The sequence below is a fragment of the Camelus dromedarius genome, chromosome 18, assembly GCF_036321535.1.
Source record: "Camelus dromedarius isolate mCamDro1 chromosome 18, mCamDro1.pat, whole genome shotgun sequence".
Taxonomy (NCBI): Eukaryota; Metazoa; Chordata; class Mammalia; order Artiodactyla; family Camelidae; genus Camelus; species Camelus dromedarius.
The window spans coordinates 29,356,673-29,369,921 of NC_087453.1; the positions used below are offsets into that span (position 1 = coordinate 29,356,673).

Consider the following 13,249-nt stretch of genomic DNA (forward strand, 5'->3'; position numbering starts at 1 on the left):
AAGGAAGACCTGGCCCATGACGGATGAAGGTAGACGGTTAGTCTACCTTACTAACAATTTTAAAAATGCACATTATAAAAGGGATTCCATTTTCTGCTACTAAATTGGCAAAGATAATAACTAGTGTTGACCAAAGTTCAGGAAAATGAACACTTTCCCACACTAGAGTGGAAGTTTATTGATGCAATGTTTCTGGAAGTCAATTAGACAATATATATCAATAGCTTTTTCATTTCAAATACACCTGGACCCAGAAAACTTAATTCCATTTATTCATCTATTCATTTATTCATCAAAAAATCAGGGATCTGAGAAAAAGATATATGAAAGATGTTCACTGTATTGTTGCTTATGTTAACACAATAATGGAAAATAGCCTAAAAGTTTATTAATAAAAGCACATTAACTAAATGATGATATACAGGTATGGTATTCCTCAGAGATATCACGGGTTCAGTTCCAGACCACCGCAATAGAGCAAATACTGCAATAAAGTAAATTACACAAATTTTTTTGATTTCCCAGTGTGTATGAAAGTTATGTTTTCACTCTACTATAGTCTATTAAATATGCAAAGGCATTATGCTAAAAAAAATGTACGTACCTTAATTAAAAATACCTTATTGCTAAAAAAAAATAAATACCTTATTGCTAAAAAGTGCTAACCATTCTCTGAGCCTTGATTGAGTTGTAATCTTTTTGTAATGGTGATATCTCACTGATCACAGATCACCACGACAAATAAAATAATAATGAAAAAGTTAGAAATGACCAAAGTGTGACATACACATGAAGTGAGCAAACGCTGTTGGAAAAGTGGCATAAGTAGACCCCCTCGAAGCAGGGCTGCCACAAAAACACAGTATCTGTGAGGGGCAACAAAGTGAAACGCAGTTGAATGAGGTCTACCTGTAATCTCTGCAACGGAAATTCCTTCAGGAATTAAAAACGATGTAGTTACAATGTGTAGTGCTTATACATGATTATGATGTTCGTGACGTATGAGGTAAAAAGGACAGATTATAAAGCAACATACTGTATGATCACATTTTTGGAAAACTCTGCATAGAGAACAACTGGAAAGGATGCATGTAAACTGTAAATAGTGGGCATCTCTGGGTAGCAGGACTACACTTGACTTTGTTTTCCTTTTGTGTGTGTTTAGATTCATATTTTCCAAATTTTCTACTATTACAAAATAGTGTTCATAGTAAGTTTATGAAATGATTTCTTAAAAAAGGAAAAATAATACTTAAAAAGGTTGACTTGCTAACTAGATGCTCAGCTCCTTGAAGTCAGGGACCATGAACAACTTTTTGTTTGTTTGTTTAATCTCTAACACCATTGACAATTGTGTCTGGCAAACAGAAAAAGCTCAATTGATAATTCCCAAAATGAAGTCACAATGCTTCAAACAAAAGTGATGGGGCTGACTAAAATAGGATGCTTATTATAAATATTTCCCCAATGTGAATTCTTAATAGGAGAATGTCAAGTTGCTTTATTTCTCTCTAAAATAACAATTTATTGCAGACAATGGTATTCCACTGTGCTTAATGCATCTAGTCTACTAATTATCTCTCCAACAAAAGGCTTGATCTACATATAGGAGTAGTTTTCAGGGATTGTATTCTCTTTTAGAAGAATTACTATATTCTTAACAAAGAAGCATGTAAATCCATTAGTAATCCAAAAATACAGGCTACTATTGGGTTTAGATACATCTAAATTCTAAATTTTGAAGGTGAATGGCAAACATTTCCAAGGATTATGGGATACTATAGTTACTAAGTGGAAACACTTAACTATATGAAATAAAATTATAAAAATATCAGATGTTCAAACTTGCCTTTTCCTTCAGATTAAGAGATAAATTTATTTACACAGCTGAAATAGGACCCTGTAAGACATGTTTAGTCTCCCTGACTATTCCCCAAAGGTGATCAGAAATGAATAACCTCACTAATTGGATGTTTTGACAGGGCCTGCGTCGATTATGAGAGTGATTTTTATACATGATACTCTTAAATAAGTAACCTATAGAACTTATGTAGCTGCAAACAATTTTGTTTTATTTTAAAGTTACCCAGTGGGGGATGGTATAGCTCAAGTGGTAAAGCGCATGCCTAGCATGCAGGAGGTCCTAGGTTCAATCCCATCACCTCCTCTAATAAATAAACAAATAAATAAGTTAGTTAGTTATCCAAAACACTGTCCAGGGTTGTAAGAATACAGAATATGATGGGTCTTATAAAGCTACTTGAAAGTTCTCTTCTAGTCCCATCTGTAGTATAAAAAAAAAACTTTTCTTCTATCATATGAATGCCTAAATAGTTTTTTTTTTAAACTGAGTTATAGTCAGTTTACAATGTTGAGTCAATTTCTGGTGTACAACACAATTTTTCAGTCATACATGAATATATATATTCATTTTCATATTCTTTTTCATTGTGAGCTACTACAAGAAAGAGCTTGTATATATTTCCCTGTGCTATACAGTATAATCTTGTTTATCTATTCTATATATACCTGTCAGTATCTGCAAATCTCAAACTCCCAGTCTGTCCCTTCCCACCCATCTCACCCCTGGCAACCACAAGTTTGTATTCTATATCTGTGAGTCTGTTTCTGTTTTATACTTAAGTTCATTTGTCTTCTTCTTTTTTTTTTTTTTTAAGATTCCACATATGAGTGATATCATATGGTATTTTTCTTTCTCTTTCTGGCTTACTTCACTTAGAATGACATTCTCCAGGGACATCTATGTTGCTGCAAATGGCATTATGTTGTCTTTTTTATGGCTGAATAGTATTCCTAAATAGTTTTGATTACACAAACTGAGTTCAAGAATACCTGTGATGATAAAAAAAAATACCACTACTAATAACTTAAATATCCTGTAGACAATGCTCCACTCTAACAGTTGATTTAAATGTCTAACATATAAAGATTCTCTAATATTGTACAAAGGGAAGAATTAAGGAATTGGGTACTTATAAGACCAAATGAGTATTTTGACTTAAAATGTCTTTTAATTTGTGTTAATTCTTGAACTTTTTTCCCCATGCTGCCAAAATCCTAACCTCTTTTGATTAATAAGATACTAATCCTATGGTTCAGTAGATGTTACTAATAATAAATGACAACCACAACAACAATAATAATAAACATGCTATATGTTCTGTGAGTCCCAAAAAAGCATGGAACAGTGCTCGTGGCTTCGTTCCCTTCCATAGTATTCTCCTTTTCCTTTTTTTTTTTTTTTTTTTTTTAAGCTATCAAGGTTTCCTGTTCTGTCTGCTGAGGAAACAAAAAGCAATATTCAGACTTCAGTCTTACTTTAAGTCACCAAACAATGCCCGAGGCTGGACTTAGTTGCTATTTTTTTGTTGTTGTCATTTATTTCTGTCAGAATGAACTCCTCTGAAATTATTTCATCAAGAATATTCATTTAATATCTTACCATCTGAGTTTGAATGATGATTTTCTTGAACTGTTAAGAGTAGTTTTTTGGTTTTTGTTTTTTGTTTTTTTAATTTCCAGGGTTTTCTACTAAGGATTGCATGCAACTTCAGGAAACATGAATTTGTAAAAAAATATTTGATCAAATTTATGACATATTCAAAATGATGGTGGAGGATTAATAAAGTGGCTACATTTAGGCTAACAGATTGTATTCTTACGCTTGCCCTTAAAATGGTCAACCGACCTGACTGACTGGTTGCTACTCACAGTTCCAGGCCCATTGTTAAAACTAGAGCTATTGATCTCACTGTTTCTACTTATTGCAGTAATCAAAACCTATAATCGTGCTTGGTCTCTGAATCGATCTCCAGGGAGAAGGTCACAGAACTGTAACCTTACAAAGTAGGCTAAATACCAAGAAGACCACCCCTTGAGCAATTCTGAGATAAAGAGATCAAAAAAGTGACAACCACTGGCCTCTATACAACTGTTCGCCTGGAGGCATCATGACGCCATTCCGAGTCTTCTGATGAGAAAATGATTCTGTTGATTTTTGTCGATGCTTTTTTGTTTGAGCTATGGCTATATAACCACCCTACCACACCCCAAGGTGCGTTCACAGTTTAGAAGGCATTAGCCTGTCCCCTTGCCTGGCAAAGTAATTAAGCTGTTTCTTGTCTTCTAAGCTTCAAAACCCAGTCTCTGAGTTATTTGGCTCGTCAGGGACGGGGGCCAATCTTTTGGCAACTAGAGCACTGATGTTTCATCAAGGAATATAATTGACTTTAAAGGCAAAGCTAAAAATGACAGAGCTAAAAGTGGCTATCGTGAAACGTGGAGACCCTCAACCTATAAGGTCAATTGGAGAGGTTGGCTGTGGCACCCCTTTTGGGAGCGACTTGGAAATGCAGTAGAGGACCACGGAGACCCAGGACAATTCCCATATTTCCCACTGCAAACATGTGTGATGAACACTGCCTTTATCTTTGGAGTGATGGTGAAAAGGCAAAGGCCTGGCCTCAGGAATGCTTTTTGTCACTTGAGTGCCACGTTTTCAGTATGTTAATTATAAATCAGCTTTACTTTTGCCTTTCTTAGATGTCGACTGTTGCAAAGCACATTACATCCCAAACTTGACTTAAAACGCAGTTTCTAATCTCACAGACTATGTGGATCAGGAGTCAATCTGGAGACCAATTCAGATTCTCGGGTTCAGGGTGTCTCACGAGGCTGCAATGATAAAGGGTATGCTCCTGTTGGGGCCCATTAGGGAGGATCTGCTTCCAAATTCAATCTTGTGGTTGTTGCTAGGACTCAGTTCCTTGCGGGCTGTTGGCTGGAGCCCCCTACTCTGCCCTTCGCCATGCGGGGCTTTCCTTTGGACAGTTCCCAACATGGCAGCCAGTCTCCATCTGAGTGAGTGAGTGAGAGATCAAGAGAAAAGCCCATCTTTTTATAGCCTAATATCGGAAGTGACAGCCCATCTCCTCTGCTGTATTCTACTCATTAAAGCTAGTCATTCAGTCCCACCCACACCCCCCAGGGTGGTGCGCACCAGGAGGTGGGATCAGTGGGAGCCATCTTGGAGGCTGCCCATCACACGCAAAATATGTTCACATCCTTTCCAGGTCCCCCAAAATCTCACTGCATTTCAGCATCAGCTCAGAGTCCAGAATCTCATTACTGAAATCAGGTGAGGGTGGGTAAGGCGGCCAGTGGGGAATTCTCTGAGTACAGTTCCTGGAGCACAGTTCCTCTCCACTGTAGACTCGTGAAGACAAGTTCCATTTCAACATTCAGTGATGGATCAGGCAAAGAATAACCAACGTGATACATTCCTGTTTACCAAGGGAGAAATGGCAAACTCAGAGGAACCCCTCCATGTGGCCCACACTCAAATGGAGGGGATTACACAGGGCCTGAAAACCAGGCGGTGGAGGCGGGGGCGGGGCACTGGGGACCGTCTCAGGGGCTGCCTACCATTTTCCCTGTCTATTCCATGCTAATAATAAAAGAAGCAAAGCTTTACAGAATTTTGTGAGGCTTTCAGCGTGGCAGACTTTTCAATATCTGTTGCATTGTTGTGAGTTTGTACAGCAATTTTTTCTTTGGCTCAGGGTAAAAATTCTTTCGGGTTACAAGAACATAGAGAAAATTGTTTAAACATTCTCTCTCCCTCTATCATGGCTATAAATCTGATCATTGACTCTTAGGTTGTTTAATGTTCCAAAAGTTTTCAAAACATTTTCCTAAACTTTAATACAACACTTAACAACAGCTGCATGCTGATTTCCTCTGGCTGCATTCTCCGTTTCTTCTTCGATTTATCAATACATCTTACATTTGCATAAAATTCAAACCACGTTCCTTGATATGACGTGTCTTTGAATTTGAGAGCTGTTCTAGGTTCATTTTTGCACTATTAATGGAATTAGAGAAATAACTTTTCCACTTCTTTTCTCGCTTTGTTACTATAGACATCCCTTTTTTTTTTTTTCCCTAATTACACATTTCCACAAAATAAATGAAGGACTGTGATACAAACTAGCAACTGCAGGTAGACCGGCTTCTACATCAATTACCCAACCACTGAATGATACAGTCTCAGGTAAAAAACTCTGAAATTTTACTAAATGTGTGGTTTGAATATTTCTTTTGAGTGAGCGGTATGTACGGGAAGCTTTATGATACTTTGGAATCTATTTTTGTCCTTTAAACATATGTAATTACAACAAACTAAAAAAATAACTCTAATAAGAATATCCAAGCAAGAACATAGATTAGGAATTTTTTAAATTTCTGTATATTCTTAGAATGATGTCAAATGACAAGAACAAAAATTGAGAACAATGTACAGTGGTATGTGTGGAATCCCTTGGCTAATTACCATATCTGTAACAATGTTTCATATTTTTATTTTTCCTTGGTATTTCTATTCAAGAATCAAATCTCCTTTCCTTAAGTAAGTAAATCAATAGTTTTATGACCCATCAGTCCAAATATACAGAACAGGTCTTTGAAACAGAGCATCTTTTAGTGACACCTCACTAGTTTTTTTTTTCCTTGCAATATAACCATGCTATTCTTTTACATCAGTTTTTATCTTCAATGACATATGAAAGATCCAAAATCAAATTGGCAGTCTCCACAGCCACCTGTAGGCCGCTAAGCTTCGCGGTGAAACAGTCCAAGGTCAGGTTATTGGCTGCGCCTGCAGCTTCGTGGGGAGGAAGGCAGGTAACTGGCGAGAAAGGAGGACAGGGACTCCTCAAGAAAGACCAGCCGAGTTCTCCGCGGCAGCTATGTAGTCCGCAGCCACATCTCGAAAGCAAATCTGGCCAATTCACAACAGAGGAAGAATCTGCCTGAACTGACCAAAAGTGTCCGTACGTCCCGTCGGTGAGCATTTCACCTCCATCGTGTTCTAGAGAGCCAGCGACAGATTCGAGGGCACCACAGAAGGCTTCGGAAATCAACTGAAGTTCCGTCTGGGTACATGCGCTATCCTGAAGAATGCTTTCTGGCTCACTACGAGTCTAAAGAGTAATAAGACCATTGAAGACACAGACAGAGCAACTAATACTATAAAAATGTTTCTGAAAAATACAATACATGGCCAAACCTCTATTCATAAAGTACTTTCACTCACTTAGGGGTTTGGCACAAGGTAAAGGGCATGTATGGGGCCAGCTGGCCAGGCTAACCCCCTAACCTCGCTGTTACAGTAGAAACACATGCTAGCAGTCATGTTCTCAGAATGAATGAAGCAGAATAAACCCCACCATCAACTTATTCTGAATGACTGCCCAATAGTGCCTCCTTAATACATGAAGAACAAGGCACAGGACATGAATCACAGGTTCCGTCCACATGGGAGGAAGCGTGTGAAGACTAATACCCCAAAAGAAGTACTTATCTATACTCAGCAAATGTTTGGAATTTGTTTAACGTGACAACATACGTGTTATTACTAAGAGAAAAACCGTTGAAGCACGTGTGTCATTTTCACATTAATTTTTAAAAAATAACTAAAATGATTATAAATCAATAAAAAATGTTAAAAAAATAACTGTTCTTCTCTTTAAAGTAAAGAGAAGGTAATATAACTTTGAACTGCATTTATTCCACTGTTCTAAAAAGATTTTCCTGGAAATTTCATGGTAGAAAAAGTAATACATTAGCAACCTAATACTTGAATGATAGAAACCCATATACTAATTACTTAAAAGCAGTGACCACTTTTTTCTTGTGCCCAAGAGGTTGGAACCAGATGAGATAATCTCTAGTGCATATTCTTCTCCCATATTTTCAATGCTCTATTGTCGCTTCAAAATCCTTCTTAAGACATCTTCCTTCTCCAACACATGTATTCTAGTTTACTCAGTCTCATTTGCAGACAATATTATTGTCCATTCAGCATCAACAGATTAGCAGTGGTTTTGTTTTTCATAATGTTTATTCTGATAACTTTTCAAGAATGGGCTTCATCATCAAACAGATTTTAATTACTTGGAAGCAGGGCAGGGCATGTCTATAAAAAACATTTACACTGTCAGCAATCTCAGGCATCCACTGGGAGCTCTGTACTCCTGAGTCACCGAAGAGTCAACTGCAAATACTTGGAAAACACATAATTTTTTGTACCCGTTTTCAAATAAACTAGATCAGTGTTAATGAAATAACAAGAACTATGATGCACTAAATTTATCTGTTGTCGGGAAATAGAGTTTCATAGATTAATTTAAAAATTCTATTTAATAGAATGAATCTATACCATAAATGAATATCAATTTAGAGATTATAATAGAAGATAACAATGAGAATGCTTTAGTAAATGAAATTAAGTTTCCTCCTGAAGATCCAGAAGGTTCTGAAGTTTTTCATAGAATCTTTGTGAATATCAACGATGACTGTACTACAGCAGCCGAGATCTCTAAGATGACAGCTCCCATCAACAAAAGGCTCATTTCAACACGCACTATCTATTTAGACAATAGTCAAAAAATGTGATCATTTGCTAAAAGTTGGGTTAATAGTAATCACTGTGATAAAGGCCTTAGATTTGAAAGTGTTATTTTTCTCGAGTATTTTCAAATACAGTATTTGATTTAGATTACTGAGAAATTAAGCACCACGGGCCCCAGGGCATTCTGATTTAGCTTATTATCTTATAAAATGAATGTTACTGAGAATTCAGATGGTCTAGGAAGGACGGTCTAACCTACCTTGTGTCTGATATATGCCGCCATATGAGTTTCAGTACAGCCACCTCCCAGCAAGACACACGGCTCCCTGATTGTTAGCTGCAGAGCATGCAGTGCTGTTTGAGATGTGAGCTAAAAAAGAAACAAATCATCAGAACCAGACACTGACGTCAGAAACACAAAGGAAGATAACCATGTTCTCAAGGCAACTTAGACAGTGGGCTCAAGGAGCCTGACTTTAACTGCAAAAGAACAAAACCAGCGTCGCCAAGGTTGCCATGTGATGAATACATTTTAGAAGGATAAAGATTAGAGATTAAACAGTACTTTAGCCAGAAGTTTGTTTTCATGGACCAGATTATTATCTTCTCTCATACACATTTGGTTCTTCAAACTGAGACTCACAAAGGGATGGTCTCACAACCGGGTCAGCGAGGCGTGATAGTACTCCTACCCCACAAAGTATTTCAATCTAAATGAATTAGTTCTATAAATGCTATAGAATTTATTTCAAGTTGCTATTGAAATGATCCAACCCAGCAGAAATAAAAACACACAGACCTTGACTATTCACCAAGGATATACTCTTGAGCAAGCGCTCCTTAAGGCTGTGACCAATACCGTAGGTCATCACGTCTCTTGTATAAAAGCTGCATGTGTTCCTGCTGTTCAGGAACAACACGCTCTGTTAACAGGTAGATGATGGGTGTAACTGGGGACCTATTTCTAAATGAATTATTCATATACATTAGCATCATCAAGTACACAATTCAAGTTAATTTCTTAAGAAAAGTTCCCATCAAGGACTTTTGGATTCCTTTGTAGAATACTAGAAATAATCAGAGGCAACAAATGCCAAGTCTAGTGTAATGTCCCAGGCAATTAAATCAGCTTACTTGTGACTTTAATCCTCACATTTTTGTTGTTTTTTGTTTTCTATACCACCTGGGGGAGTTATGAAGGAAAGAAAAAAAAAAAAGCACAGCTCAATGCTGTGAAAAAAAACCATCATATCTGCCTGAGTGACTATTTAATCCCTGCCTCAGACATGAAATTCAAACTTTAGTGCTTACCTTCAGCTCGTCCCAGGCAGTGTCATTTCTGCTGCAGAGAAGCAAGCTGCAGACAGTTGCTTCATTAGGAATAAGATGAAAAAAACGTTTGCTGCCAAATTTTGCAGTGCCCAAATCTTTCACACTTCCATAACTACTGGGAGAGATTGAGGCTAAGGAACCAATAGGCTGTGTTCCTGTTTTTAAAAAGAGTTTAGGAAATACAAATTTATGAGTAAAGATAGAGCAGACAATCATTTAAAATTACAATATTTACTCCTAGCTAATATAAAGTCCCACTGCATATCATTTAAAATATGAAATTTAGGATAAATAACAAGATGCATCTTCTTTAACCTATGAATTAACTAGTGTTTTGTTATTAAAGTGAATAAAGCAGAGGTTATTTTGGTTTATGGATTTCTTTTAAGCATCTGTTAGAAGCTACCTTGTACTCTCCAGAAAAAGGCACACACAATTTTACATACATTTTCAGGAAGTCCAGGAACCCTGGTAGCCCATGCAGGGATCAAAGACCCCAAATTAAGAACCCCACTAATCTGGAATAAGGATGAAGTGAGGAGACAGGTTATTTTCAAAAAGGTGTTATTTTTACCTGAAACACACAAATAAAGCTATGCAAATAATTGTGTAGCCAAATTCCTTTGGGGCTCTATTTAGTGAATATGTAGGTTTTTTTTTTTGTTTTTTGTTTTTTGTCTAGCAACTGTTAGCATGCAAACAACTACCTAAATTATGCCAAAATTAAGTATGTGACATTCTTATTTCACTTTGTTATTCTTTAATATATTTTGCCCTCCCCCTACACAGGTAAAATAGTAAAATTTTACAAAACTCCAATTAATAAAAATATGAATAAATGAGAACTTAGGATGACTTGAAGGTTTCTAAAATCTCTAAATGTAGTACAGTTACGTTAACAACAGCACAAAACTTCTCTAAGTAACAATGCTAGTTTAAAATCTTATGATTAAAACTGTAACCCTTAGCAATGCACTGATTTGGGCAAGTTTCCTCTTTCAAACTACTGGAGTTAAAGCAATAATGTCTAAGAATACTTGCTACTCAAACTTTGTAAACACCCAGAAAATAATCTTGAACAAGTTCACTTCTTTGAACATCCTTTCTTCTTTACTTCTGAAGATCTAAAAACTGGTGTGGAGACCCAGTACCTACTTAGAATACTGTTCCCATGGGAAAAAGCTTCATAGTTTAAAGACTGACTGCAGACTCTGTAACACCCAATATTCACAACTGGAAATGCCCCAATTCATGAAAAACCAGGAAATATTTAAGCATGTGTCTGACCTACATCACCAATGAGCTCCAAAAAACAATTTCATTATTTCTTACTAACTTCTGCTCTGACAATCATCTGACAGTCTTACAGAGGTAGGGCGATAGCCCAGAGATATTAGGGATTGAACACTGGCATTCATATTTCTCCTATTGATAATTTATAAGACTAAAAACAGTCAACTTCAACAGTTTAAATATAACTTATTAGACTTGAACCTTTAAGTCTAATAACTTACGAATTGAAATTGATCAGAATGAAATGACTGTCTTTCTGACAGGTTGTCAGCGCAGTGGGAGATACCGAAAGGTGGCTCCAATCAGACCTCATCAGCATGTCAATTTCTCTTTGGCTCCGACAGGTGACTACCAATCTTACATCTGCTTTTTAATTTGCTGAGTTTGTGAGATAGAGTGAATTTCTGGCCTGTTATGAGTCTCTGTTTTAATAAATACATTACTGTTAATTAAACAAACATTTCAGAACCCCTGTTGTGGACCAGGTGTATTGTTAAGCAGTGAAAAAAAGATGGCCCCAGCAAGGAACTCAGCTGGAATTATCTGGGTTAAAGCTAGCATGTGTACACACACACACACACAAACGCACACGCACACACACACACACACACACACACACACTTAATTAGGAGGCCCTAGTTAGGTAGAAGCAGTTGTTTGCTGGAGTTAGGTAAAAGTGAAGGGGATATTCTAGCTGAAGAATTTCCTTCTGAATACAATGTGACTTAAGAGCTTTGTAAAAGGCAAGTAGAATTTTGTTTAAAGTATGAAAACCTTTATATGCTTAAGAGAGTATTAGATTTCTCAACAATCTGTAAAATGCTTGGAGGTTAATAGTTTTAGGTTATGACAGACTTGGCAATACATTTGGGGGCTGGAAAATACATAGAAATGAGTCATAATCACTCAACTTTTAGTAAGTGAACAATACTGATCTTTTTCAGAAACAATCTTTTCTGCCAGAAATGATACTCACATGTGCTGTGAAGTTGGCAGGTTTTCAAATTTTTCAAGATGTTAACAGTGACACACACCGAGAATAGCCCTGCTCCAAAGAAGTGATCTGTTAAGTATGAGGGGCAAAAGCGGAGATTGGTTTTTACCTGTCGCTTTACTCAGGGGTTCCATCAGAGCCACTCCAACTCTGTCTATGGCAGTAACACCATGGGTTCTGAGAAACTGTTTCAAAGATGGGTGTATAACTTTCTGGCACATGACCAGATCTACGTGATCACTAACTAGCTGTCTTCCTAGGTTAAGCAACTGGTCCAGGACTGCGTTTTCAAGAGAAACCCTGTAACTGACCACCAGAGTTCCTTCTCCAGTATCGGAAAGGTCTCCAGATAAAGACGCACAAAAGAGCGCCACCTTGAAGGAATCTGATTTTTTGATCGGTAATATCTTCATCAACTGAACTTCTGGTATTTCAATAAGTATTCCAGGTAATACCGTCGAATCTGTAACTCTTTGACCTTTTAAAGGGATAATTACACTCTTCCCTAAAATGATGCGGTCTTTGGCGTTTTCTGGAATTGTAAGCAAAAAGACTCTCAGAATCAGAGTACTGACATGGTCGATTTCCTTTCTGGTGAGCATACAGGCAGGTTTACTTGTTAATATGCTGCGCACCAAGCAGAGGAGTATCTGAGTGCAGCTAAAGTCGACCGGGATTCGACAACCACAAGCCTCCGACGTTAGGTAACTGGTGCAGAGGCTCAGAAGATGCTTGTTTAATTTAATGACAGTGGTGGGTGGCAAGCCTATTCTCTGAACATTTTCAACCAGGTTACAGCAGAGAATGGCTGTGAAGAGGCCACAGTCGCTGAAGCAGGACACGTGATTCTGCACGGAAGCTACCAGGATCTTTAGGACGGGGTGGCTGACAGGCAGGCCGGTGAGCAGGGCCGCCGACTGGGAGGTTGTGCGCACGGAGCCCCCGCGGCCGTTGTGCAGCTGCTTCAGCCTGCCAGCCGGGCCGTAGCACGATGTCATGACTCCTTTCAAGACGGAGAGCGTGACCCTGACTCTCTCACTTGTCAGTGGTTCACTTTCACAGGATGACGGCTTTTTAGCTTCTACACGAGACATCATTACTTCAGGGGGTGAACTGTGAAGACGGCTTTTATTTTGTTAGCCATAGTTTTCGATTTACTGTGTTGTCCTGGGGTTTAATGTTTAACAAAATGATTCTTT

At 37.7% G+C, this 13,249-nt stretch overlaps 1 protein-coding gene across 1 annotated transcript; it reads right to left on the reverse strand.

Moving 5' to 3' along the window:
• Positions 1 to 5,698: 5,698 nt before the first annotated feature.
• MKKS (MKKS centrosomal shuttling protein) lies at positions 5,699 to 13,198 on the reverse strand. The gene is made up of 4 exons (XM_010994334.3): positions 12,160 to 13,198; positions 9,743 to 9,918; positions 8,691 to 8,801; positions 5,699 to 7,001 (listed from the first exon to the last, which is right to left on the reverse strand). The coding sequence occupies exons 1-4, from the start codon at positions 13,145 to 13,147 to the stop codon at positions 6,558 to 6,560; spliced, it is 1,719 nt and encodes a 572-aa protein (XP_010992636.1). The 5' UTR covers positions 13,148 to 13,198; the 3' UTR covers positions 5,699 to 6,557.
• Positions 13,199 to 13,249: the final 51 nt, after the last annotated feature.

What these genes read in the sequence shown, in the direction of transcription:
- MKKS (XM_010994334.3), bottom strand. Translation starts at nt 13,147, where the DNA reads ATGATGTCTCGTGTAGAAGCTAAAAAGCCGTCATCCTGTGAAAGTGAA. An exon ending in CTGCCTGGGACGAGCTGAAG is followed by an intron (nt 8,802 to 9,742) that starts GTAAGCACTAAA and finishes TTTCTTTTTTAG; the next exon opens with CTCACATCTCAAACAGCACT. An exon ending in CGGCATATATCAGACACAAG is followed by an intron (nt 7,002 to 8,690) that starts GTAGGTTAGACC and finishes ATTACTCTTTAG; the next exon opens with ACTCGTAGTGAGCCAGAAAG.